The sequence below is a fragment of the Schistocerca serialis genome, chromosome 10, assembly GCF_023864345.2.
Source record: "Schistocerca serialis cubense isolate TAMUIC-IGC-003099 chromosome 10, iqSchSeri2.2, whole genome shotgun sequence".
Classification (NCBI taxonomy): Eukaryota; Metazoa; Arthropoda; class Insecta; order Orthoptera; family Acrididae; genus Schistocerca; species Schistocerca serialis.
Genome location: NC_064647.1, coordinates 162,716,491 through 162,742,917, shown reverse-complemented (window position 1 = coordinate 162,742,917; position 26,427 = coordinate 162,716,491). Strand labels below are relative to the sequence as shown.

At 44.0% G+C, this 26,427-nt stretch overlaps 1 protein-coding gene across 1 annotated transcript in view; it reads left to right on the top strand.

Moving 5' to 3' along the window:
• Window positions 1–25,801, top strand: part of LOC126424898 (GILT-like protein 1) — a 42,812-nt gene extending 17,011 nt beyond the window's left edge. Inside the window, exons 3-6 of the mRNA XM_050087731.1 lie at window positions 2,481–2,651; window positions 15,625–15,771; window positions 23,017–23,076; window positions 25,655–25,801. Of these exons, the coding sequence (XP_049943688.1) occupies window positions 2,481–2,651; window positions 15,625–15,771; window positions 23,017–23,076; window positions 25,655–25,705 (429 nt within the window). The 3' untranslated portion in view covers window positions 25,706–25,801. The remainder of the gene's footprint in view (window positions 1–2,480; window positions 2,652–15,624; window positions 15,772–23,016; window positions 23,077–25,654) is intronic.
• The last annotated feature ends 626 nt before the right edge of the window (window positions 25,802–26,427 follow it).

The window sequence follows — 26,427 nt, the reverse complement described above, 5'->3', positions numbered from 1 at the left end:
GCCTTTTGAAAGTCGAGAAATATGGTATCAACCTGGGAGCCGGTATCTAGAGCCTGTTGTATATCACGCACAAAGAGGTCCAGCTGTGTCTCGCATGACCGTTTTTTCCTAAAACCGTACTGGTTTCTGCAGATCAGCTTCTCAGAGTCTATAAAGGTCACTATGTCTGAACACAAGAAATCGATGTCAGTGAAATGGGCCATTAATTATGTGCATCCGATTTTCTACCCTTTCTTATAGATTGCTATGATTGGGCCTTCTTCCAGTGCCATGGAACATTCATTGCTCAAGACCACGGCGCACAATTTCCTCTCCCGAGCGATCTTCTGACGACACCATGCGAATCGTGTACCTGTCCCCACTGCTAATAAACAGTTCGCAATAGTTCTTGTTGACACGTCTGGGCTCACAAGCTTTCTCATGAGCCACTTGGTAGCTGTACCATTCGCCTCTGCTGCCCTTGCAATACCACGATCCTGGTAGGCGTCTGTGCTGCGTCAACGTCCAGAACGTCACCTACGGTTCATGAGAACGTTCACGTGACTGCTGATCTCAGCATCGTTACACAACTGACGCAGCACGTCCAACGTGTGTGGTAATTCTCCAAAAGAACCTCCCCGCCACAATCTGATCCCTGTCACTCACGCTCATTTGGCTGTAGGTGGCACGAGTGCCTGTCCGTGGCATGGTTGCCTGCCTGCTTCACACTTTTGCACCATACTGAGCCTTCTGTGTGGGAGCATTCCCGATTAAAGTGCAGACACAGACGGCGCTCTCGTAGCTACGCCACTTGCTGTGGGATGACATTCAGTGTCGGTACATCTACACTCACGCTCATAAATTAAGAATAACTGAAGGATGTGGTGCCACACAACGTGGCATTAACGCAAAACTGGCGCTGATAGCATAGGCACATAGGGAATACACACCACACAGATCTGTAAGTCCACGGTATGATAAGTTGAGAAAACTGTCCAGAAACTCATGTGCTACAAAACGCCACTGTTTCCTGCGCATGTACCCCGACATCAATATGGGATATGACCACCATGCATACTACACAGGCCGCACAACGGGTTGACGTACTCTGGATCGGGTGGACGAGCAGCTGCTGGGGTGTAGCATCTCATTCTTGCACCAGTGCCTGTCGGAGCTCCGGAAGCGTCGTAGGGGTTTGAAGACGTGCAGCGATACGTCGACCGAGAGCATCCCAGACGTGCTCGATGGGGTTTAGAACAGGCTGGCCACTCCATTCGCCTGATATCTTCTGTTTCAAGGTATTCCTCCACGATGGCAGCTCCGTGGGGCCGTGCGTTATCATCCATCAGGAGGAAGGTGGGACCCACTGCACTCCTGAAAAGGCGGACATACTGGTGCAAAATGACGTCCCTATACACCTGACCTGTCACAGCTTCTCTGTCAAAGACATGCAGGGGTGTACGTGCACCAATCATAATCCCACCCCACATCATCAAGCCACGACCTCCATAAAGGTCCCTTTCAAGGACATTAAGGGGTTGGTATTTACTTCCTGGTTCACGCCAGATGAAAAGCCAGCGAGAATCACTGTTCAGACTATACCTGATCTCGTCCGTGAACATAACCTGGGACCACTGTTCCAGTGACCTTGTACGGTGTTCTTGACACCAGGGGACAGTGGAATGCACCTTGTAGGTCTCTGGGCGAATAAATTATGTCTGTTCACTCTTCTGTAGACTGTGTGTCTGGAGACAACTGTTCCAGTGGCTGCGGTAAGGTTCTGAGCAAGGCTACCTGCAGTTCTCCGTGGCCGTCTGCGTGCACTGATGGTGAGATATTGGTCTTCTTGTACACTGTGGACGTCCCGTACTGTAGCGCCTGGACATGTTTCCTGTCTGCTGGAATCGTTGCCATAATCTTGACATCACACTTTGTCGCACACAGACGGCCTGTGCTACGACCTGCTGTGTTTGACCCCTCCTAATGTCATCAATATGTGCTCTTTGAGCCATTTTCAGCACACAGTCACCATTAGCACGTCTGAAAACGTCTGCACACTTATTCGCTGCACCGTACTCTGACACGCACCAAGACACCTCTGCGTATGTGGACTTCTGCCAGCGCCATCGTGCGACGACCGCAGGTCAAATGCACCGCATGGTCTTATCCGGAGGTGATTTAAACCCGCAAAGCGCCCACCAGAGCGTTGTTTCATCATGTATCAGCATTATCTTCAATTTATGAGCATGAGTGTATCCCAGGTCTCATATGCCGTCATGGATGGAAATCGACGTCGTCTTTCTAGGTGTGTGAATTTTTTTCTTTTTTGTTTTTTTAGCAGTGTACAGATACTCAGCTACAGATTCGATGACTTGTTACTAATTAATGAAAAGCACCAAGAAATGACGGAAGATTCTCTTAACTTTGTTACTAACTTATACAGTTTTTACTTGCTTGTGTTTATTACAGACTGTGTGTGTCAATTGCTTTTACTTTCACAGGTTAATAGCACGGTTCCTCTCACTTTCACATGCGAGCACGGTGAAAGGGAGTGTGAAGGACTCAAAATCCACTCGTGTGCCATAGCCCACGTCCAAGACCAGACCTCGCTGCTAAACCTGGCGGAGTGCACCATCCGCAACCAGACAGACCCACAAGCAAGACTGACTGAGGTAAGCCAGCCGTGAATTCTGACTGAGGTAAGCCAGCCGTGAATTCTGACTGAGGTAAGCCAGCCGTGAATTCGTATCGATTATTGTTCAGTCGACTCATATTAGCTGAGCTCGGGCGGTGAGAACGACTTAACCAAGCGCTCCCCGCCTTTGTAGCCTTGCAGATATTACTTCTTATTTTTATAGTTTTTTATCTTCTTATTAACCAGCTGTGGACACGTAATAAATTCAGACCCTCTCCTTTCCTTGTATTCTGTTATTGCAGTAGTCCTTCACCTTCTCCCTATGTTGCCTTCTCCTTTCTTCTTTCCATGTTGTTCCGAATTTCTTATTTTATCTCCACTGCAAGCCTTCTGAATGTAGTATTTTATTGTTAAAAAGATTTCGTTCTGCTATTTCCGATTTTTTATTCTAATTTTTTTCTACTCCTTTCCTTATTTCTATAATTCATGCTGTTGTGATTTCTTCTTCTAGAAATACAGAAACATTTACTTCGCGAGCCTGTTCTCATTTATTCGGTAGAGGTGTCCAAAAAAGATTAATCTTCTTGTAACCATTGCTTCTGATATTTCCTTTGTGTTTTTGTCTATCTCCTCACTATTTATCATTTTCCAGGTATCTGTAGTTTGTATTGCGTCCATCATTTTTTTTCAACAATGCATCTTCCAGGGACCTCTATCCTATCCAGCTTATAGTTCATTGTTAGGCATTCAGATCCATATAATATTCTGGTAGTATTATTGTGGTAATGTATTTTAGTTTTGTTTTTCTAGATATTTATTTCTTGTTGTAAGTATTCTTTGTCAGATCATATGCTCCCTCCTTATCTTTACCTCTTACATATATTTAAAAATTTTCTAGTCCCTTCTGTTGTATAGCTTCTCCAAGATACACTCCTGGAAATGGAAAAAAGAACACATTGACACCGGTGTGTCAGACCCACCATACTTGCTCCGGACACTGCGAGAGGGCTGTACAAGCAATGATCACACGCACGGCACAGCGGACACACCAGGAACCGCGGTGTTGGCCGTCGAATGGCGCTAGCTGCGCAGCATTTGTGCACCGCCGCCGTCAGTGTCAGCCAGTTTGCCGTGGCATACGGAGCTCCATCGCAGTCTTTAACACTGGTAGCATGCCGCGACAGCGTGGACGTGAACCTTATGCGCAGTTGACGGACTTTGAGCGAGGGCGTATAGTGGGCATGCGGGAGGCCGGGTGGACATACCGCCGAATTGCTCAACACGTGGGGCGTGAGGTCTCCACAGTACATCGATGTTGTCGCCAGTGGTCGGCGGAAGGTGCACGTGCCCGTCGACCTGGGACCGGACCGCAGCGACGCACGGATGCACGCCAAGACCGTAGGATCCTACGCAGTGCCGTAGGGGACTGCACCGCCACTTCCCAGCAAATTAGGGACACTGTTGCTCCTGGGGTATCGGCGAGGACCATTCGCAACCGTCTCCATGAAGCTGGGCTACGGTCCCGCACACCGTTAGGCCGTCTTCCGCTCACGCCCCAACATCGTGCAGCCCGCCTCCAGTGGTGTCGCGACAGGCGTGAATGGAGGGACGAATGGAGACGTGTCGTCTTCAGCGATGGGAGTCGCTTCTGCCTTGGTGCCAATGATGGTCGTATGCGTGTTTGGCGCCGTGCAGGTGAGCGCCACAATCAGGACTGCATACGACCGAGGCACACAGTGCCAACACCCGGCATCATGGTGTGGGGAGCGATCTCCTACACTGGCCGTACACCACTGGTAATCGTCGAGGGGACACTGAATAGTGCACGGTACATCCAAACCGTCATCGAACCCATCGTTCTACCATTCCTAGACCGGCTAGGGAACTTGCTGTTCCAACAGGATAATGCACGTCCGCATGTATCCCGTGCCACCCAACGTGCTCTAGAAGGTGTAAGTCAACTACCCTGGCCAGCAAGATCTCCGGATCTGTCCCCCATTGAGCATGTTTGGGACTGGATGAAGCGTCGTCTCACGCGGTCTGCACGTCCAGCACGAACGCTGGTCCAACTGAGGCGCCAGGTGGAAATGGCATGGCAAGCCGTTCCACAGCACTACATCCAGCATCTCTACGATCGTCTCCATGGGAGAATAGCAGCCTGCATTGCTGCGAAAGGTGGATATACACTGTACTAGTGCCGACATTGTGCATGCTCTGTTGCCTGTGTCTATGTGCCTGTGGTTCTGTCAGTGTGATCATGTGATGTACCTGACCCCAGGAATGTGTCAATAAAGTTTCCCCTTCCTGGGACAATGAATTCACGGTGTTCTTATTTCAATTTCCAGGAGTGTATTTAAATTTACTAACTCGCTCTATTTTACCTACCAGTTTTTCTATGAATTTTTTTGCATTTTTTTATATTTGTCATGAATTTGGTTTTTTTTTCAGCTAAAATTTTGAGACCAGATTTTTCACTATTTCTTCCAAAAGATTTATTTGAATAACTGCGTCTCTTGTGTTCCAAATTGGGCTCCAAAAGCCAGGCAGTTTACCTTAATACCATTTGTCTTCCTTCGTGGAATTATTGATTCAATTTTGTGATCTTTCTAGCTCCCAATTCCAGATCCTTACTACACTACTGGCCATTAAAATCGCTACACCAAGAAGAAATGCAGATGATAAACGGGTATTCGTTGGACAAATATGTTACACTAGAACTGACATGTGATTATATTCTCTCGCAATTTGGGTTCATAGATCCTGAGAAATCAGTACCCAGAACAACCACCTCTGGCCTTAATAACGGCCTTGATACGCCTGGGCATTGAGTAAAACATAGCTTGGATGGCGTGTACAGGTACAGCTGCCCACGCAGCTTCAACACGATACCACAGTTCATCAAGAGTAGTGACTGGCGTATTGTGACGAGCCAGTTGCTCGGTCACCATTGACCGGACGTTTTCAATTGGTGAGAGATCTGAAGAATGTACTGGCTAGGGCAGCAGTCGAACATTTTCTGTATCCAGAAAGGCGCGTGCAGGACCTGCAACATGCGGTCGTGCATTATCCTGCTGAAATGTAGGGTTTCGCAGGGATCAAATTAAGGGTAGAGTCACGGGTCGTAACACACTGAAATGTAACGTGCACTGTTCAAAGTGCCGTCAGTGCGAACAAGAGGTGACCGAGACGTGTAACCAATGGCACCCCATACCATCACGCCGGCTGATACGCCAGTATGGCGATGACGAATACACGCTTCCAATGTGCGTTCACCGCGATGTCGCCAAACGCGGATGCAACCATCATGATACTGTAAACAGAACCTGGATTCATCCGAAAAAATGACGTTTAGCCATTTGTGCACCCAGGTTCGTCATTGAGTACACCATCGCAGGCGCTCCTGTTTGTGATGCAGCGTCAAGGGTAGCCGCAGCCATGGTCTCCGAGGTAATGGTCCACGCTGCTGCAAACGTCGTCGAACTGTTCGTGCAGATGGTTGTTGTCTTGCAAAAGTCCCCATCTGTTGACTCAGGGATCGAGACGTGGCTGCACGATCCGTTACAGCCATGCAGATAAGATGCCTGTCATCTCGAGTGCTAGTGATACGAGGCCGTTGGGATCCAGCACGGCGTTCCGAATTTCTTTCCTGACCCCACCGATTCCATATTCTGCTAACAGTCATTTGATCTCGACCAACGCGAGCAGCAATGTCGCGATACGATAAACCGCAATCGCGATAGGCTACAATGCGACCTTTATCAAAGTTGGAAACGTGATGGTACGCGTTTCTCCTCCTCACACGAGGCATCACGACAACGTTTCACCAGGCAACGCCGGTCAACTGCTGTTTGTGTATGAGAAATCGGTTGGAAACGTTCCTCATGTCAGCACGATGTAGGTGTCGCCACCGGCGCCAACCTTGTGTGAATGCTCTGAAAAGTTAATCATTTGCAAATCACTGCATCTCCTTCCTGTCGGTTAAATTTCGCGTCTGTAGCACGTCATCTTAGTGGTGTAGCAATATTAATCACCAGTAGTGTATTTTTCCTAGAACGCAGTGAAACAGTAAACGGGATGAACCGTCCCCTTGTCTAATAGCAACTTTTATTTCAAATGGCCGAGGTAGTGCTCCTACAAATTTATCTTTAGATATCGTCAGTGTTAAAGAATTGTGTTTGCTGATTTTGCCTTATAGTTTGTTGACTTAATTTTTTGAAAACTCAATTTCTTGACTAATGTAATCATTTGAAGGATGGTTTGATAGTGAAAAGTTTGTATCAAAAGTTGTATAACATCGTAGTTCATTGTATTTTAGTACAATAAAAGAATCGGGGAAAAAATAACTCGCTAACGCACACCAGTTGGGCGGCACTCCGCTCGGAAGTAAGCCGATTCAAATCCTAGAGGTGGATGAAATTTTAATTGCCAGTATCTGGTGGGCAGTAAAGGGGAGGACAGGTCGTCGCGTAAATTTTCTGATCATCAGAGTTTGCGCCAATGTCCGATATTAAATTCCAAAACCGTGTGTAGTGTCTTATCAAGTGAGGGCATGTCACTCTGTTGATGGTACAAAGACTTCTTTTCGTTGTGTAACCACAACTGCATATGCCCATTTTCTCAGAATGGAGTAAAATCGCAACAGTTGGTGAACCAGTAATATTTTGTTGTTTATTGCGAACAATAAAATAATACTGGGTTAGATAGAGCAGCAATCAGTCGTAGAATTAAGTCGCTTTAATATGATATTTATAGTCACAACGCAGATCAGATTTCGACCTGTGTCAGGTCATTATCAATGCTAAAAACAAATACAAGAGTATATATTACAAAGCGATTTACAAAAGTTACAAGTCCATCACATCGCTGTCTTTTGATGTTAACATTACATACCAGTGCGGAATTGTAGCAGTTGTTCGTGCTCAAATGAATGCTTACGCAGTTCAACCATTACTGTCGTAAAATTATATGTTGGTTTCACAGTGCACATCGGATTAGCGTATGGCGCCCTCTATGAGCTGCGCCTCAAGTTTACAGTTTTGACGACATTTTTTGTAATATTTATGTTGTATAATAACTAAGTAGTAACATGAAATTATTATGAATAAAACTATGTAAAATTACAAATCTTACTTTTTCTCATGTCTGTAATGTGCTAGATGTTTAAAATTACTGTAGCACGTAACAGTGACATTTTACGCCTCATGGGCTAAAATTAATTATAAAACTGCTATGGCTTCGTAAAGTACGTTATAGGAAGTATTGCATATTTTGTCGTGTTGGGACCTGTCTTAATTTAATTAGGTGTTACTTAACGAAAGATATAACGTGAACTTATTTACAAAATGCACTTTGTTGGCGCTAGGAGCGCTTGTAAACTTCATTTCAATATGTCTCACTTAGTGGCCGAGAAATAAAAACAATATGATAAAGCGTGATCTTTTGAACACTTATTTTGAAAAGTGACAGTTTTACGTATTAATTGTTACTAATAGTTACCTCTATCTAACCCAATATAACGACAGTCGTTGCGTGCACCCACCCCATGGAGGGCAACCTGATGAAAATAATACTGGTTTAACAACTGTTATGGTTTTCGCTGTTGAATGTGATCCGCCCCTGAGATAACGACGTCAACACTTCTGCTACCGGGATTATTTTACACCATAGGGATACCAAGGGGTAATACACTAAAGTGACAAAAGTCACACTGTACCTCCTAATATTGTGTCGGACCTCTTTCGCCCGGCGTATTACAGCAACTCGATGTGGTATGTACTAAACAAGTCGTTGGAAGACACCTGCAGAATTAATGAGCAATGCTGCGTCTGTAGCAGTCCATACTTCCTAAAGTGTTGCCGGTGCAGGATACTGTGCACGAACTGACCTCTCGATTGTGCCCCATAAATGTGCGATGGGATTCACGTTGGGAGATCTAGGTGGCCAAACCGTTCGCTCGAATTTTCCAGAATTTCCTCCACACCAATTGCTAACAATTGTGGCCCAGTGACAGGGCGCATTATCACGGAAACATGAAGTCCGTGTATGGCTACAAAGGGTTTCTAAGTAGCCGAACATACCCATTTACACTCAACGATTGGTTCAGTTGGACCGGGGGACCCAGTTCATTCTATGTAAATACAGTGCAAGACATTGTGGGGCCAACACCAGCTTGCACAGTGCCCTATTTTGTCTAACAAAACAAGGCCCATGGCTTTGTGTGGTCTGCGCTACACTCGAACCCTGTCATCAGGTCTCAGAAACTGAAATCGGAACTTACCAGACAGGGTCACGGTTTCCTAGTCGTCTAGGATCCAACTGATATTATCACAAGGCCAGGAGAGACACTGTAGGCCGTGTCGTGCTGTTAGCAAAGGCACTCGCGTGTGTGTGTGTGTGTGTTTGTGTGTGTGTGTGTATGATTTGAGGTTTTCGGTCGCTAAACAGCATGGTCATCAGCGACCAAACGCATAGAAACAGGAACACATGCGGGCAAGGGACGAAGACGGACATCGGACAAGGAGAACGGCTAAAAGACACAGACCTGACGCAGTTCCAAATCCTCACATACAGAGGCAAAACAAGAGGAGAAGAAACGCACTAAAAAAGGAAAGGAGACACAAGGAAAAGAGAACAGAAACCGAAGGGAAACAAGTAGATAATCGTGACTGGCGGACCTCTTACCTAAAACCTGGGTGAGCCAGTCACCCAGCAGCACATTAAAATCCTCTCCCTAAAATCCGAGGCAACAAATTGGACAGGACACAAAACCGTAAGACCTTAACCACAGTCGTTGCGTCGTCTTGCAAAATAGAGGGCAAATCCGGTGGCAAGGAAACCACCACCCTTTGGTCAGAGAATAAAGGACAGTCAAGTAAAATGTGGCGGACAGTAATCTGAACGCCACAAGCACTGCAGATTGGGGGGTCCTCTCGCCAGAGTAAAAAACCATGCGTTAAGGGACTGTGCCCGATGCGGAGGCGAGTGAGGAGAACCTCATCCCGCAGGCATGACTGGTAGGACGTACGCCATGGCCGCGTGGTAGCCTTGACCAGACGCAGCTTATTTTCACTGACTGCCAGCCACTTCTCTTCCCACTGACGCATAACACGAAAACGCAAAAGGGAGGTAACAGCATGGAGGGGGACGACACATTCAACAACGTGAGGGAGGGAACATGCATCTTTGGCAGCCACATCCGCCAGTTCTTTTCCCATAATACCCACGTGCCCCGGCACCCAGCAGAAGGAAACCTCCTTCCCCTGCCGTTGCAGGTGGAGTAGGGCATCATGGATGTTCTGGACGACCGTATCCGCTGGGTACAAATGTTGCATAGTCTGAAGGGCACTCAGGGAGTCAGAACAGATGAGAAACTTAAGACTGGGAACACATCTCATCTGCTCCAACGTCCGCAAGATCGCAAACAATTTGGCATCAAAGATGGTAAACGCCGCAGGAAGCCGTAACTTGACGACTCGATCACGGAAAACAACAGCACAACCAACAGAGTCCCCCAGTTTAGAGCCATCCGTAAATACTGGTACATGGTCGGGACGCTGGTGTAAAATATCGTAAAATAAGGAGGTAAAAACAAACGCAGGAGTGCAGCTCCTCCGGTACTCTGACAAGTCTAGAAGGACGCTGGGCTTCTGGAGCAACCAGAGAGGCAGGCGGGTAAAACCCTGGAGTTGGGGTGCCACACGCTCCACACCAAGGGAGTCAAGCAAATGTTTGGCACGAATCCCAAATGGTCTCGTGGACCTGGGGCGACTAGAAAAGAGAAGTTCCATAGGCGGTCGGGCAACGGTAGGGTACGCAGGGGAGGTAGGACAGGCAAGGAATTGGCACACCCGTCGCACCATGAGGAGGCTTACTCACGCAAGGCACTCACGTTCGTCGCCTGCTGCCATAGCCCATTAACGCCAAATTTCACCAGAGACGGGATTCGTGACTCCCTGTCCGACGAGAATGATGATGGCGTAGTGGTCTGCCTAGTGAGCAGCAGACCTGGATTCGAATCCAAGTCTTGGTATAAAATTTTCATTCGTCGCTTCAGTCTGCATATCTGAGATGGATATCAAGAATGGACCTCTTATCGGAGAAGCAAAATTCTCGGCGCGAGCGAAAACGTTCTACAATGTCTAAAAAATCCGCTTCTGTAGTTTTGTGTTTTACAGTAATTCACTTCATTCTGCACATGCTCGTGTCGACTTGAATGTTGTTCGTATCCTACAGGAGTGAACAACAGCATTGAATGCAATAGATATGAATCTTCTGAAAACAGATCTTCCGTCGTTATGTGGAAATAACACCGGAAAAAGACACTTTATTTTTTTTTAAATCTCGTAGCTGGGTATGTAATGCCTCACAAAGTTCCATATCCGAAGTTTCAAAGGCATTTTAAGGAACTCAGAGTAGCTTTGTATAAAAAAGAACGTATTGTGATTACACTGGCGCCAAAGAAGACAAATAGTTCCTTGTTATATGAGAGTTATCAGTGCCTACAGATGTTGCCAGTTTATAGTTGGTCATAACACAGAATAATAACATCAAAATTTTGTCAAAAAAGGCAGCACAGCATTGACTAATTTCTCTTATCTGGAACCAGTTTACTTGGTTTTAAAATTATGTATAGTGTAATTTGCTATAGGTCTGAATGGGCTGACCACATAATGTGTAACGTTATCTTAAAAACTCCATACCATTTGCCAAAGGACGTTTCAAGGGTAATATATGTGCAGAAGTTGTTTCTTAAGTATGTCAAACAATGGTAATAAAGTGATACTTTAAAACTCGTTATCTCAAAACACCTATTGCCGCAACAAACATTCAACCTGTCACAACTCACTCCATATTTCTTACAAATTGTTCAGAATTTGATTAACTTCTCATGGTTGGGATTCACAGTCATATAATATTTCTTAAAAGACATCATAGTCGCCGTTGACTGTATAAAATATTTATTGTTACTATTGCAATTTCGGCCTTATGGCCATTTTCAAGTAACACTGCAAAGTCACCTAAACACAAAAATACAAAAGTGAAGCACAGGGTGTATATACATAATTAAGCAAACATTTCATTAATAAAGTAGCTCAATTACAAAAATTGGAGAGAGATATACATTACTTACATTCTGTCAGAATGTCGTCGTTTCCCTTCTTTATCGTGATTTCATTACCCTGTCCCATATGGGCAGGGGAGGGCTGTCAGCGGCACAATCTGCCGCTCTTCAGCCGAGTAACATGGCAACTTAAAATAAGAATAAAATGTTATATACATAAGGCGATAAAGGGGAACTTAAAACAGAATAATGGGAGAAAATGGAGGTAAAAAATAGACTAACACGGAGACGTTCATGGGGGACAGTTAAAAAAAAGGTCACCAGAAAGTTAAAAAACACAGTTGGCGATTCTTCAAAACTCAGAGAAGACACTGAATGGACATGCACACGTTAAAAGTCGGCCACAGTAGTAAAAACACTCTGGAATAACACACTTAAAACCCATTTGGAGCACACACGATGAAGAATAAAACTGCCAGGCAGGACCTGCCGAGGGAAAGGGCAGAGAGGATGGAAAAGGAGGGGAGAGCAAGGGGCAGCAGGGGAAGCGGCAGGATGAAGAGAGGAGGGGCATCAGTGGTACACGAAGAGGCAGGAGACACGTGGGGCAGGAGATGAAGAGGGAAGACAGGGCAGGAGAGAGTGCAGAGATACTGAAAGGAGGCAGAAGAGATGGAGGAGAAGTAGGAGGGGCAAGCCGCTCAGGAGGAGGGAGGGGGAGGAGAGGGAGCCCTGAGGAGGAGGCAGGAAGTTAGTTGGTAGGAAGAGTAGATGTCAGGGCGAAGCTTATCATCCGGGAGGGGGAGATGGTGGAAATTGCGTTGGGAAAGGAGATGAAGGGTGTGGAGATGGAGAGAGTGAAGGGCACAATGGGAAAGGAGCGGCAACTGGATGGGGGTGGAGAGGAAGGGAGACACCAGGGGGTGAGGGGGATCAAGGCGGCGGACAGTATATAGTGTGCGGATGTGTTCAAGGAGAAGGAGAAGGTGGGGGAAGGGGATGAGGTCGTGGGGGACGGAAGGCAGATGCGGAAGGCGAGGTGGAGCGCATGGCATTCGAGGATTTGGAGGGCTTTATAGAACCGGGGCGGAAATCCAAGCTACGCTGGCATAACAGAGGATGGGTCGGATCAAGGATTTGTAGGTGTGAAGGATGGTGGAAGGATGCAGACCCCACATCCGGCTGGACAGGAGTTTCAGGAGGCGGAGGTGGTTGCCAGCTTTGTTTTGGATGGTAAGGAGATGGGGAGTCCAGGTGAGGTGGCGGTCGAGTGTGAGGCCAAGGTATTTGAGGGTAGGAGTGAGGTGGATAGGGCAGCCGTAAATGGTGAGGTAGAAATCACGGAGGCGGAAGGAGCGGGTGGTGTGACCTATGATGATCGCCTGGGTCTTGGAGGGATTAACACGGAGGAACCACTGGTTGCACCAAGCGGTGAATTGGTCAAGGTAGGTTTGGAGGGTACGTTGGGACCGTTGAAGGGTAGGATAAAGGGCTAGGAAGGCGGTGTCATCAGCGAACTGGAGAAGATGAACAGGAGGGGGAGGTTTGGGCATATCAGCAGTGGACAGGAGATAGAGGAGAGGGGAAAGGACAGAACCTTGGGGCACGCCGGCAGAGGGAAAGATAGTCACATAGGAGGGACGATGGGAGAGGAAGGAAGCAACGAGATGGACGAAGTTGATGGGGAGAGCATAGGTCTGGAGTTTGAAGAGAAGCCCGGGATGCCACACACGGTCATAGGCGTTCTGGAGATCAAGGGAAACAAAGACACCAGAGCGACGGGAGTTGTTGGAGGGAAAGACATGTCGTCAAAATGAAGCCTTTTGATTGAGAGTCCCACAAAGTCCGATGAGTACGACACTTATTACATCGTAATATGTTGTTAAATATATACTGAACTGTCTATGTTACCATCGTTCTAATAATCGAACACACATACAAGTTCAGGTGCACTGACAACATGTGGAGCTAAGTCAGTTGGCGCGAAAATACATTTACTAAAGATACTGCCTGTGCACGTAGCAAAGATAGTGCACAACAAGGATACAACTTATAAGCTTTATATCGTAAAGTCTTTTCATCTGTCGACATCATACAGCTTACTAAATAGTGCTATGATTGTAATGGGCGGTAGGATAGGATGGGAATATTTATTTATAACATAATAGAGGATAATACATGTGTTATCTGCTAATACGCTCTCACATTGACTTAAGTGCCCGTAAATGAGATGAAGACAAAGCTCTGATATACAGGGTGTTACAAAAAGGTACGACCAAACTTCCAGGAAACATTCCTCACACACAAATAAAGAAAATATGTTATGTGAACATGTGTCCGGAAACGCTTAATTTCCATGTTAGAGCTCATTTTAGTTTCGTCAGTATGTACTGTACTTCCTCGATTCACCGCCAGTTGGCCCAATTGAAGGAAGGTAATGTTCACTTCGGTGCTTGTGTTGACATGCGACTCATTGCTCTACAGTACTAGCATCAAGCACATCAGTACGTATCATCAACAGGTTAGTGTTCATCACGAATGTGGTTTTGCAGTCAGTGCAATGTTTACAAATGCGGAGTTGGCAGATGCCCATTTGATGTATGGATTAGCACGGGGCAATAGCCGTGGCGCGGTGCGTATGTATCGAGACAGATTTCCAGAACGAAGGTGTCCCGACAGGAAGAAGTTCGAAGCAATTGATCGGCGTCTTAGGGAGCACGGAACATTCCAGCCTATGACTCGCGACTGGGGAAGACCTAGAACGACGAGGACACCTGCAATGGACGAGGAAATTCTTCGTGCAGTTGACGATAACCCTAATGTCAGCGTCAGAGAAGTTGCTACTGTACAATGTAACGTTGACCACGTCACTGTATGGCGAGTCATACGGGAGAACCAGTTGTTTCCGTACCATGTACAGCGTGTGCAGGCACTATCAGCAGCTGATTGGCCTCCACGGGTACACTTCTGCGAATGGTTCAGCCAACAACGTGTCAATCCTCATTTCAGTGCAAATGTTCTCTTTACGGATGAGGGTTCATTCCAACGTGATCAAATTGTAAATTTTCACAATCAACATGTGTGGGCTGACGAGAATCCGCATGCAATTGTGCAATCTCGTCATCAACACAGATTTTCTGTGAACGTTTGCCAGGTATTGTTCATGATGTCTTGATTGGGCCCCATGTTCTTCCACCTACGCTCAATGGAGCACATTATCATGATTTGATAGGGATACTGTGCTGCTAGAACATGTGCCTTTACAAGTACGACACAACATGTGGTTCATGCACGATGGAGCTCCTGCACATTGCAGTCGAAGTGTTCGTACGCTTCTCAACAACAGATTCGGTGACCGATGGATTGGTAGAGGCGAACCAATTCCATGGCCTCCACGTTCTCCTGACTTCAACCCTCCTGACTTTCATTTATGGGGGCATTTGAAAGCTCTTGTCTACGCAACCCTGGTACCACATGTAGAGACTCTTCGTGCTCGTATTGTGGACGGCTGTGATACCACACCCCTTCTCCAGGGCTGCATCAGCGCATCAGGGATTCCATGCGACGGAGGGTGGATGCATGTATTCTCGCTAACGGAGGACATTTTGAACATTTGCTGTAACAAAGTGTTTGAAGTCACGCTGGTACGTTCAGTTGCTGTGTGTTTCCATTCCATGATTAATGTGATTTGAAGACAAATAATAAAATGAGCTCTAAATTGGAAAGTGAGCGTTTCCGGACACATGTCCACATAACATATTTTCTTTCTTTGTGTGTGAGGAATGTTTCCTGAAAGTTTGGCCGTACCTTTTTGTAACACCCTGTATAATACTTTGTATGCGTATAAATTCATCACGAGCTATACTTTGTAAATCCATGTGGATTTGTACATAAACGCTTTTGCCCCTCAAAAAAATTTATTGTTGTTTATTGTTGGGCTTGTTTTCAGTGTGCCACGTACCTGGGGATCGAAGTGAGTCCGATAGAGGACTGCGCCATGTCGACGAATGGCAGCCAACTGTTGAAACTCAACGGAGACAAAACTAAAGAGCTGAATCCGCCACTTACGGACTTACCCACCATCACGTTGAACGGGGTGAGTGGGTGACCGACCTCGACGGAAATTATCCTTTTTATTAGCCTATTTGAACGAGGTTTTACTGTCGGTGAAATTGCTTGGTTACGATGATTACAACGATCATGTGTTCTGCTAATTAGGCAGGTCTATCACCGCACAACACAGCATTCTTTAAGGTTGAAACACCTGTTTGGGGAGATAATGCTGCGGAAAGGGACTTCCGCCGGGAATGGGGCTCTCGTCCCATAAGCGGCTTTTCGCAGATGGCACGTTATTGTCCGGATCTTCAGTCCCAAGAATGATTTGATGCAGCTCTCCAAGCTTCTCCATCCTATGCAAGCATCTTCATTTCCAAATAACTGCTGCAACCTACATCCTTCTGAATCTGCTTACTGTATTCACCTTTTGTCTCCCTCTACGATATTTACGCCCCCTCCCCAATTCCCCCCCCCCCCCCCCCCCCACACACACACACAAACACATTCCCCTCCAGTACAAAATTCGTAATCGATTAATGTCTCATAATGTTCCCTATCAATTCATCCCTTCTTCCAGTCAAGCTGTGCCAAAAATTTCTTGTCTCCCCAATTCTATTCAATACCTCCATATCAGTTACATGATGTCCGCCCCGATAGCTGATTGGTCAGCGTGACGGATTGCCGTCCTACGGGCCAGGGCTCGATTCCCGGCTGGGTAGGAGATTTTCTCCTCTCAGGGACTGGGTGTTGTGTTGTCTCATCATCATTTCATCCCCATGTTAATATGTTTACTGATTCTGCTGTAACACCAAATTCGATTGTGATTTTATCTGTTGTTTCTCTATCTTGAAATGGTTTCTAGAAATTATTTATTATAAAGTCATTTCTCATGCAGTGGCCTAGCCAATTTCTTTTGGTCCTCTAAACTGTTTCCAATATTTGTCTTTTCTCGTTCAGCTTTTGTAACACAATAACACTCTTTGCTACATCTGCCCATTCCACACCGCCCATTCATCTCCACTTCTACATGTCACAAGCTTCTACGTATTTCTACTCTCTTCACCGTATTGTTCATTTTTCGTCACCATAGACGATAGCACTCCATCTAAAACACATATCTTTTCTTTAACTGTTTATTTAAAGGACCATGGAAAATACACCTCCTTGTGTAAGACACAATTCTGCAGTAGCAATCCTTAATTTTATTTCTTGATTAAAAATCATGTTTCTAGCAATTTTGCAACCTATGTACCGAAGTTATCAACTTGTTCCACTACCTCATCACTAATTTTTACTTTTAATTTTCGTTGATTGCCTTGTAAAAATCATTGGCTTAGTCTTCTTCACATTAATCTTCATCCATATTCCACACAGCTGGTGCCTAGCCTTTTTACTGCTCCAGAGCTGGCGCTGACTGTTGTGGACACCCTGCACATTAAAAACCGGTCATATTACTGATTTTCATAACTGTCTTAAACTCCTGTTATCTTTCTATCCACCAGCTGTGTAAATAATTAAAGTGGAATGCATTAAATTTCATATATCATCCAGTGGAGCGGTGCCTTCATTGAAAATACGGAAGCGTCCGATCCCGCCCGTCTGCTTTGACTCATGACGTCACAAATATGGCGGAAACGACCATAAACCACGAGTCCAATATGGCGCATATAAAGTCGTTACGTACACATTATGAGGACGAAAATACATCGAAAAACAAACACACACACGTTCCACAAAACGCCTAATGACACTAACGGTACAAGCGCGGGAAATAGGGGGTTTTAGGGTGGGGACATACTAAATATAAACAAATTTAGACACCCACCCCCACGCAAAACGACGAAAAAAACCGACATCACAAAACTCCCCAAATACCACTAAACACATCATCATCTGGAATCGGACACTTCCCTTGATCTATATAGCTCAACAGCAGCTCCCGATACCAATACCAACATTCGCAGCCACACATTGGGATCGAACACTTCCCTTGACCTGTTATCCTTACGTCATCTCCACATACCGCCGCCCCTTGTCCGAGACGCCGGAACTTTAAGTAAGCCCCATTTCTTCACGACAAACTGAACACGACTTCATCCAAAAATTCGAATAGTTGAAGAAATTTTATTAGAGACAACGCACTGTCCCCCATCATAGCCGACAACCGAAAACTGTTGACCCTGTCAGTCATATCCATACCTACCACAGACATAAAAAGAATCAATTTACCAAAATTCACACACGACACCACATTCGCAAACTAAACCAAAAACATCACCTAACGCACCACCAGAGAGAACCACCGATCGTATCAAAACGACACCTACAAACACGCCACTCTCACAAACTAAATTCCACGCCGTCGTGACGTCACACACCACAACAGCCTTACGTTACTGCTCAAAGCCGACAGGTGGGATCGGACGCTTCGGTCGACCCCCTTCATTTTACAGCGTCTTTAAAGTTCGATCTAACATACCTTCTTACATGCATGCATTTCTAGAGGAGCAGCCATATTAAACTATGAAATGCATTCGCCAATGGAGAACACGATTGTACAATGGCTATACGATTTTCTAGTAACATGTGAAATTTTGTACCAGACAGAAACATGAACCCCGATCTCCCACTACACGCAAGCGGTCACCTTAACCACCTACGCTGTCTGAGGACATCTACAGGACCGAAATAACTTCCATGTGTCTTGGTGTCTACGTCCCTTGGTGCTCGCACACAAATCGTGTGATTCCCACACAGGGAGAGAATCTGTTTTTCGTCAGGCTGCTTGCTTTGCCATGAAATACAGTAGGTCAGTGTCTGTATTTTACATTGTCTGTATATTTTGACGCAATTTTACCAGTTCCATAGTGATATTACGAAATACAAAAATAACTCTGTCTTTTGTTTTCACGACTAAACTGCTGATCCAGTTCGATGAAATTTGATATCTTGATAGCATACAACAGTCTAATCCTAAGAGGGTGAAGTAGGCAATGGAATATCTTTCTTATATTAGTGAAGGTAAACCATGTTAAAAAATTATTAAATTTGTTGTATAAAGCGCTGTGTACTCCGTAGCTACTTCAATAGCACAATGCATAGACGTGCATTCCTGCCCCTAACCCCCTGCATACACTGGTCGGCAGCGACGACGTACGTGCTACCACGCCACGTGTTAGATCAGTTGACTGGGTGGGGGTGGGGGGATGCACAGGACAAGCCATGCTCACCTGAGCGGGGAAACACTTGAGGACAGCTGACGTCACTGCACGTACAACTGCTCACTTACTCACCATCACTCGCCATAACGAAACTACTAATGTGGGAGTGCAGCTATAGGTGACAGCAGGTTCCAAATCTTGTTTCATTGCAGACAGCTGATGGTGTTTTACATGAATAAAACTAAATGCAAATTTTGTTTTAATTACACACACAGAATTCAAACAACTTTAGTAAGGTTGTTTCTCGCCCCCCCCCCCCCCCTCACCCATGAACCGCAGACCTTGCTGTTGGTGGGGAGGCTTGCGTGCCTCCTCGATACAGATAGCCGTACCGTAGGTGCAACCACAACGGAGGGGTATCTGTTGAGAGGCCAGACAAACGTGTGGTTCCTGAAGAGGGGCAGCAGCCTTTTCAATAGTTGCAGGGGCAACAGTCTGGATGGTTGACTGATCTGGCCTTGTAACACTAACCAAAACGGCCTTGCTGTGCTGGTACTGCGAACGGCTGAAAGCAAGGGGAAATTACAGCCGTAATTTTTCCCGAGGACATGCAGCTTTACTGTATGGTTAAATAATGATGGCGCCTCTTGGGTAAAATATTCCGGAGGTAAAATAGTCCCCCACTGGGATCTCCGGGCGGGGACTACTCAAGAGGACGTCGTTATCAGGAGAAAGAAAACTGGCGTTCTACGGATCGGAGCGTGGAATGTCAGATCACTTAACCGGGCAAGTAGGTTAGAAAATTTAAAAAGGGAAATGGATAGGTTAAAGTTGGATATAGTGGGAATTAATGAAGTTCGGTGGCAGGAGGAACAAGACTTTTGGTCAGGTGAATACAGGGTTATAAATATAAAATCAAATTGGGGTAATGCAGGAGTAGGTTTACTAATGAATAAAAAAACAGGAGTGCGGGTAAGCTACTACAAACAGCATAGTGAACGCATTATTGTGGCCAAGATAGACACGAAGCCCACGCCTACTACAGTAGTACAAGTTTATATGCCAACTAGGTCTGCAGATGACGAAGAAGTTGAAGAAATATACGATCAGATAACAGAAATTATTCGGACGGTGAAGGGAGACGAAAATTTAATAGTCATGGGTGACTGGAATTCGATAGTAGGAAAAGGAAGAGAAGTAAATGTAGTGAGTGTATATGGACTGGGGGTAAGAAACGAAGCCGCCTGGTAGAACTTTGCACACAGCATAACTTAATCATAGCCAACACTTGGTTCAAGAATCATAAAAGAAGGTTGTATACATAGAAGAAGCCTGGAGATACTGACAGGTTTCAGATAGATTACATAATGGTAAGACAGAGATTTAGGAACCAGGTTTTAAATTGTAAGACATTTCCAGGGGCAGATGCCGACTCTCACCACAATCTATTGGTTATGAACTGTAGATTAAAACTGAAGAAACTGCAAAAAGGTGGGAATTTGAGGAGATTGGACCTGGATAAACTGAAAGAACCAGATGTAGAGAGCTTCAGGGAGAGCATTAAGGAACGATTGACACGAATGTGGGAAAGAAATACAGTAGAAGAAGAATGACTACCTTTAAGAGATGACATAGTGAAAGTAGCAGAAGATTAAGTAGGTAGAAAGACGAGGGCTAATAGCAATCCTTGGATAACAGAAGAGATATTGAATTTCACTGATGAAAGGAGAAATATAAAAATGCAGTAAATGAAGCAGGCAAAAAGGAATACAAACGTCTCAAATATGAGATCGACAGGAAGTGCAAAATGGCTAAGCAGGGATGGCTAGATGACAAATGTAAGGATGTAGAGGCGCAAATCACTAGGGGTAAGATAGATACTGCCTACAGGAAAATTAAAGAGACCTTTGGAGAAAAGAGAACCACTTGTATGAATATCAAGAGCTCAGATGGAAACCCAGCTCTAAGCAAAGAAGGGAAAGCAGAAAGGTGGAAAGGGTATATAGAGGGTCTATACAAGGGCAATGTTCTTGAGCACAATATTATAGAAATGGAAGGGAATGTAGATGAAGATGAAATAGGAGATATGATACAGCGTGAAGAATTCGACAGAGCACTGAAAGACCTCAGTCGAAACAAGGCCCCGGGAGTAGACAACATTCCATTAGAACTATTGACAGCCTTGGGAGAGCCAGGCCTAACAGAACTCTACCATCTAGAGAGCAAGATATACGAGACAGGCGAAATACCCTCAGACTTCAAGCAGAATATAATAATTCCAATCCCAAAGAAAGCAGGGGTTGACAGATGTGAAAATTACCGAACTATCAGTCTAATAAGTCACGGCTGCAAAATACTAACGCGAATTCTTTACAGGCGTATGGAAAAACTGGTAGAAGCCGACCTTGGGGAAGATCAGTTTGTATTCCGTAGAAATATTGGAACACGTGAGGCAATACTGACCTTACGACTTATCTTAGAAGCTAGATTAAGAAAAGGCAAACCTATGTTTCTAGCATTTGTAGACTTAGAGAAAGCTTTCTACAATGTTGACTGGAGTACTCTCAAATTCTGAAGGTGGCAGGGCTAAAATACAGGTAGCGAAAGGCTATTTACAATTTGTACAGAAACCAGATGGCAGTTATAAGAGTCGAGGGACATGAATGGGAAACAGTGGTTGGGAATGGAGTGAGACAGGGTTGTAGCCTCTCCCAGATGTTCTTCAATCTGTATATTGGGCAAGCAATAAAGGAAACAAAAGAAAAGTTCGGAGTAGGTATTAAAATCCTTGGAGAAGAAATAAAAACTTTGAGGTTCGCCGATGATATTGTAATTCTGTCAGATACAGCAAAGGACTTGGAAGAGCAGTTGAACGGAATGGACAGTGTCTTGAAAGGAGGATATAAGATGAACATCAACAAAAGCAAAACGAGGATAATGGAATGTAGTCAAGTTAACTCGGGTGATGCTGACGGAATTAGATTAGGGAATGAGATATTTAAAGTAGTAACGTAGATTTCCTACTTGGGGAGAAAAATAACTGATGATGGTCGAAGTAGAGAGGATATAAAATGTAGACTGGCAATGGCAAGGAAAGCGTTTCTGAACAAGAGAAATCTGTTAACATCGAGTATAGATTTAAGTGTCAGGAAGTCGTTACTGAGTGTATTTGTATGGAGTGTAGCCATGTATGGAAGTGAAACATGGACGATAAATAGTTCGTACAAGAAGAGAATAGAAGGTTTCGAAATGTGGTGCTACAGACGAATGCTGACCATTAGATGGGTAGATCACATAACTAATGAGGAGGTACTGAATAGAATTGGGGAGAAGAGGAGTTTGTGGCACAACTTGACTAGAAGAAGGGATCGGTTGGTAGGACATGTTCTGAGGCATCAAGGGATCACCAATTTAGTATTGGAGGGCAGCGTGGAGGGTAAAATCGAAGAGGGAGACCAAGAGATTAATACACTGAGCAGATTCAGAAGGATGTAGGCTGCAGTACGTACTGGGAGATGAAGTAGCTTGCACTGGATAGAGTAGCATGGAGAGCTGCATCAAACCAGTCTCAGGACTGAAGACCACAACAACAACAATAAGGTTGTTCCACACAGCTCATTCTACTGGTGTGTGAAATGTCATTTCTAATATCGTGGCCGGCCGTTGTGGACGAGCGGTTCTAGGCGCTTCAGTCCGGACGTGCGCTGCTGCTACGGTCGCAGGTTCGAATCCTGCCTCGGGATGTCCTTAGGTTAGTTAGCTTTAAGTAGTTCTTAGTTGTAGGGGACTGATGACCTCAGATGTTAAGTCCTATAGTGCTTGGAGCCATTTGAACCATCAAATATCGTATTTGAAGTTTCCCCTACTTCAGTATTTGTCATTCTTTCGATTTTAGGCCGACACTATGCTTTCGTGGCCAAAACCCTGTTTCACTTCTGTGAAGCATATACAGCACATATTTTCACATTATGAAAATTATTCATTCCTTTTCTTTCAATTTATTCTTTTTTAAATTAGAAATTGCTGATTTTTGACGGTCGTATATATTTAAATGTAGATTATTAGCTCGACACTAGCGGTGTTTGTAATCATCTTCAACTGACTTCCTGTTTATCTGCTTTCAGCGCCAGGACGAACAACAACAATTACTCACAAACCTCTGGAATGAGATTTGTAAAGTGTTGGTAAGTACTATATAAGAAATAATATCAGTGAACACTTGTTTCATAACCAAGGTAGATTTCATTTGCTTAAGTTTATATTAGACTTACGTTATATTGCTGAGAATATTTAACTGAAATAGACAAATAACTGTAATAAGTCGATTTTATTGATATTCCCATTATCAAGTGGACTTATTTCGATCAAAATACCAGTATACACACACGCACGCACGCACGCACGCACACACACACACACACACACACACACACACACACACACACACACACACACACATCCTCTTCTTACCCTCTTATCTGCATTAGGGACCAGAAGGTTGTCCTCCAGCGTCAGTGTCAACAAACAGGGAGGATATTCGGATCTGCCTGGTGCAATTGGTGTCATGTAAAGTGGGGTAGGTGGGTGCTGCCACAGAGCTCTGTTCTCGCTAGCGTTTAATGTGAGCACATCGCTTTCGAAGAAAGGATCAAGTCTTAACAGCCACAAAATGCAGTGCACGCATTTTCTGGCACATAGCTCCTGTAAAAGAAAAAAATTATTGTTCCAAGGTGATCAAAGAGTCAGTGAAATCTACCATTTTAAATTCTTAGGACTGTGAATAGATCAAAAATTTACTTGGAACCTTAGGTTCAAGACCTTGCGCAGGTGCCGAATGCTGCAATCTCCACTATGTCTCACACTGAAGCATTCGAGCTCCTTTGCTTAATTTTATTATCATACTATTATTTTCTGTGGTATCAAATGTTCGAACAACTCTGTGCACCCATCAAGACTATTCTTCGGGAAGAAAAATGGTATTCAGATTGGTCTAGTGCGTCAGTTCACGAACTTCACGTAAGACATCGTTCGGGTGCCTCTGAATTATAACTCTACCATCTCTGTACACATATTCCATCACAGGGTTTGTTGTTCACAGTACTGACTTAACTGGGTGAAACTGCAACATGCATTCAGTGAACTCCAGGCACTCAGACAACACTTGCATTTAGATACTTCTTTAAGTACTGTACATAATGCTTTCAGTTTCAATAGCCTTCCAACACAACTGAAAAAATTGAAAAAATTTAATAGTACATCCTAAGCCTTCAGATGTAAGCTGTAAAACTTCCTTGTGAATAACTTCTTCTATTCTGTACAGGAGTTCCTTCTGGTACATATGAACTTTCCTTTGTAATGTCTTGTTTATTTCTCCACTCTCACAATTTTTCTCTGTTTTTCTAATTATTTAATTTTATGAATATTGATATTTGTAAATTTTCAAATCAATATTCTATCGTATACATACTGTTTCATTCCATAACGGTGTGTCATGGTTCACATTGTCCAAGCCACTTTAAAAAAAGGGTCACAAAATAAGTACATAATGTAATATAACTAACAGACCCAGCAACGCAGTTGCTACAGATGTAGGAGAATTCGATACACGTCCTATTCTGCTTCTTCTCCTCTTTCTGTACACCTCCTGCTCCCCCTCTCTCTTTACATTTCCGACTTCCTCCTATTTGTGTCCATTTCCTCCCCCTGCCCTCTCTGTCCACCTCCTATTAACACCTGTCATAGACTCTGAGTCTTGTTTATTGTTATTGAAAGTTCAGATTCCGTAGTAGTATTCTAATCATATGCCGATAAGACATCAATACAAGTTTCCTGTTCTTTGTGAAAACCGAATGTGAGGAGGAAAACAAAACAACAAGTTGTTGTGGGCACAAGTTTTGCTTAAAATATGTATAGCGAGAAAATATATGAACGGGAGAAACATTTTGTTTGATGGTTGAAGCGCCTGCTTTTGTAGTTAAAACTAACTGCTAAAAATAAAACAAAACCACACGTTTTCACAGCAGAGCAGAACACTGCACAACATTCTCTTTCTTGCAGTCGCTTTTAATAGAGTGCCTGTACACTGTTGTTTCAAAAAATTTATTCTATGTTCGACTGAATGATTATTACAGTATCGTGTCAAAATTTTCAGTAAGTCGGTCAAGAACTTCTCGAGAATTTCGGTAGCAACACCTCTGTATAGTTGTATATATTTCATATATATATTTGTATGCCATATACATTTAAAAATATTTAGCTTAGGTCTACCTGAACACTTATTAGACTATTGCGTTAAAATTTGAAGTAAAGCGGTCAAGAACTTTTCGAAATTTTTCATAAAAACATTTCTCCTTTGTGTAGTGCGTTTAACTTTATACACCACATATATTTTAAAATGTGTGAGCTATGTCTGTCCGAACATTTATTAAAATATCATGTAAAAATTTGATGTATATCACTCAAGAACTTTTCCAGATATTTGCTAACAACTTTAAACAACGACTTGTCTTTACATGGTATTATACATAACAATATTAAGAAACGATTAAAAGTGTTTCATATATTTATCAGATTTTTGCCATTGTTACGGAATCGAAGGGTAGATTAGACTGTTAACTCATTAGACTGAATGAATATGTTAACTCCATCAGAATCAGGCAAAGAATCTTGATGTATACACCAAATTTCATTATGTATTGTTATTGTTTGAGAGAACTCTAATGTGTGAAGTACGACTAATTGACAATGTACAAATTGTTCCAGCAACCGAAGCCTTTATCTTGTCCATTACTTGAATCACGCTCCAGTGGCTAACACTAAGGAATAGAAGACGATGGCAGAGCACGGATTCTGATTGTCAGCCCACATTACATTACTGTATAAAATAAAATGTTATTATGAACATATATAGTCACTGTTTCATTCGTTGCTAAATACAGAATTATTCATAAGACCCAAAAACATTTTGTGACCATTCAAATTTTAAATATGATACAAGTAACTGCTTACAATGATCTTAACCAGGACTGAGGAAAGATACCAAACTAAAAAAGAACACACAGAGAATGACAATTGAGCAGTACACCATACAATCCTTTGAAAATGTTACACTGAAATCATTATCAATAGACTAGTTCGACTCACTGGAGCTAAGCCTTAAGTCTCCCTTCACAATTATTACCCTCCCCACTTGCCCAGTGGCACCCACTACCAAACTGTCACATTTTAAAACGCTCCTTCACACCTCAGTATGTGCCCTATCTCTTTGTTTCCCCTTACATTTTAATTTAAGGCCACCCATTCATTATTTTCGAGAAGCACGTGTGAAAACTGCATGCACGCTTAATATACTGAAACTTGTTGAAAAACCTTGAGCATAATACCATGTAACATCACATCCATAACGTCTTGGGAAGTAGCGTCATAAAATTCTTTCTCACTATTTAGATCAGTAGATCTTCTATTGTTTCTCAATGTACATGTATAATCTTCAGTAGCCATATTTAAAACGCTTATGTTGTCATTTTGTTCGTCCT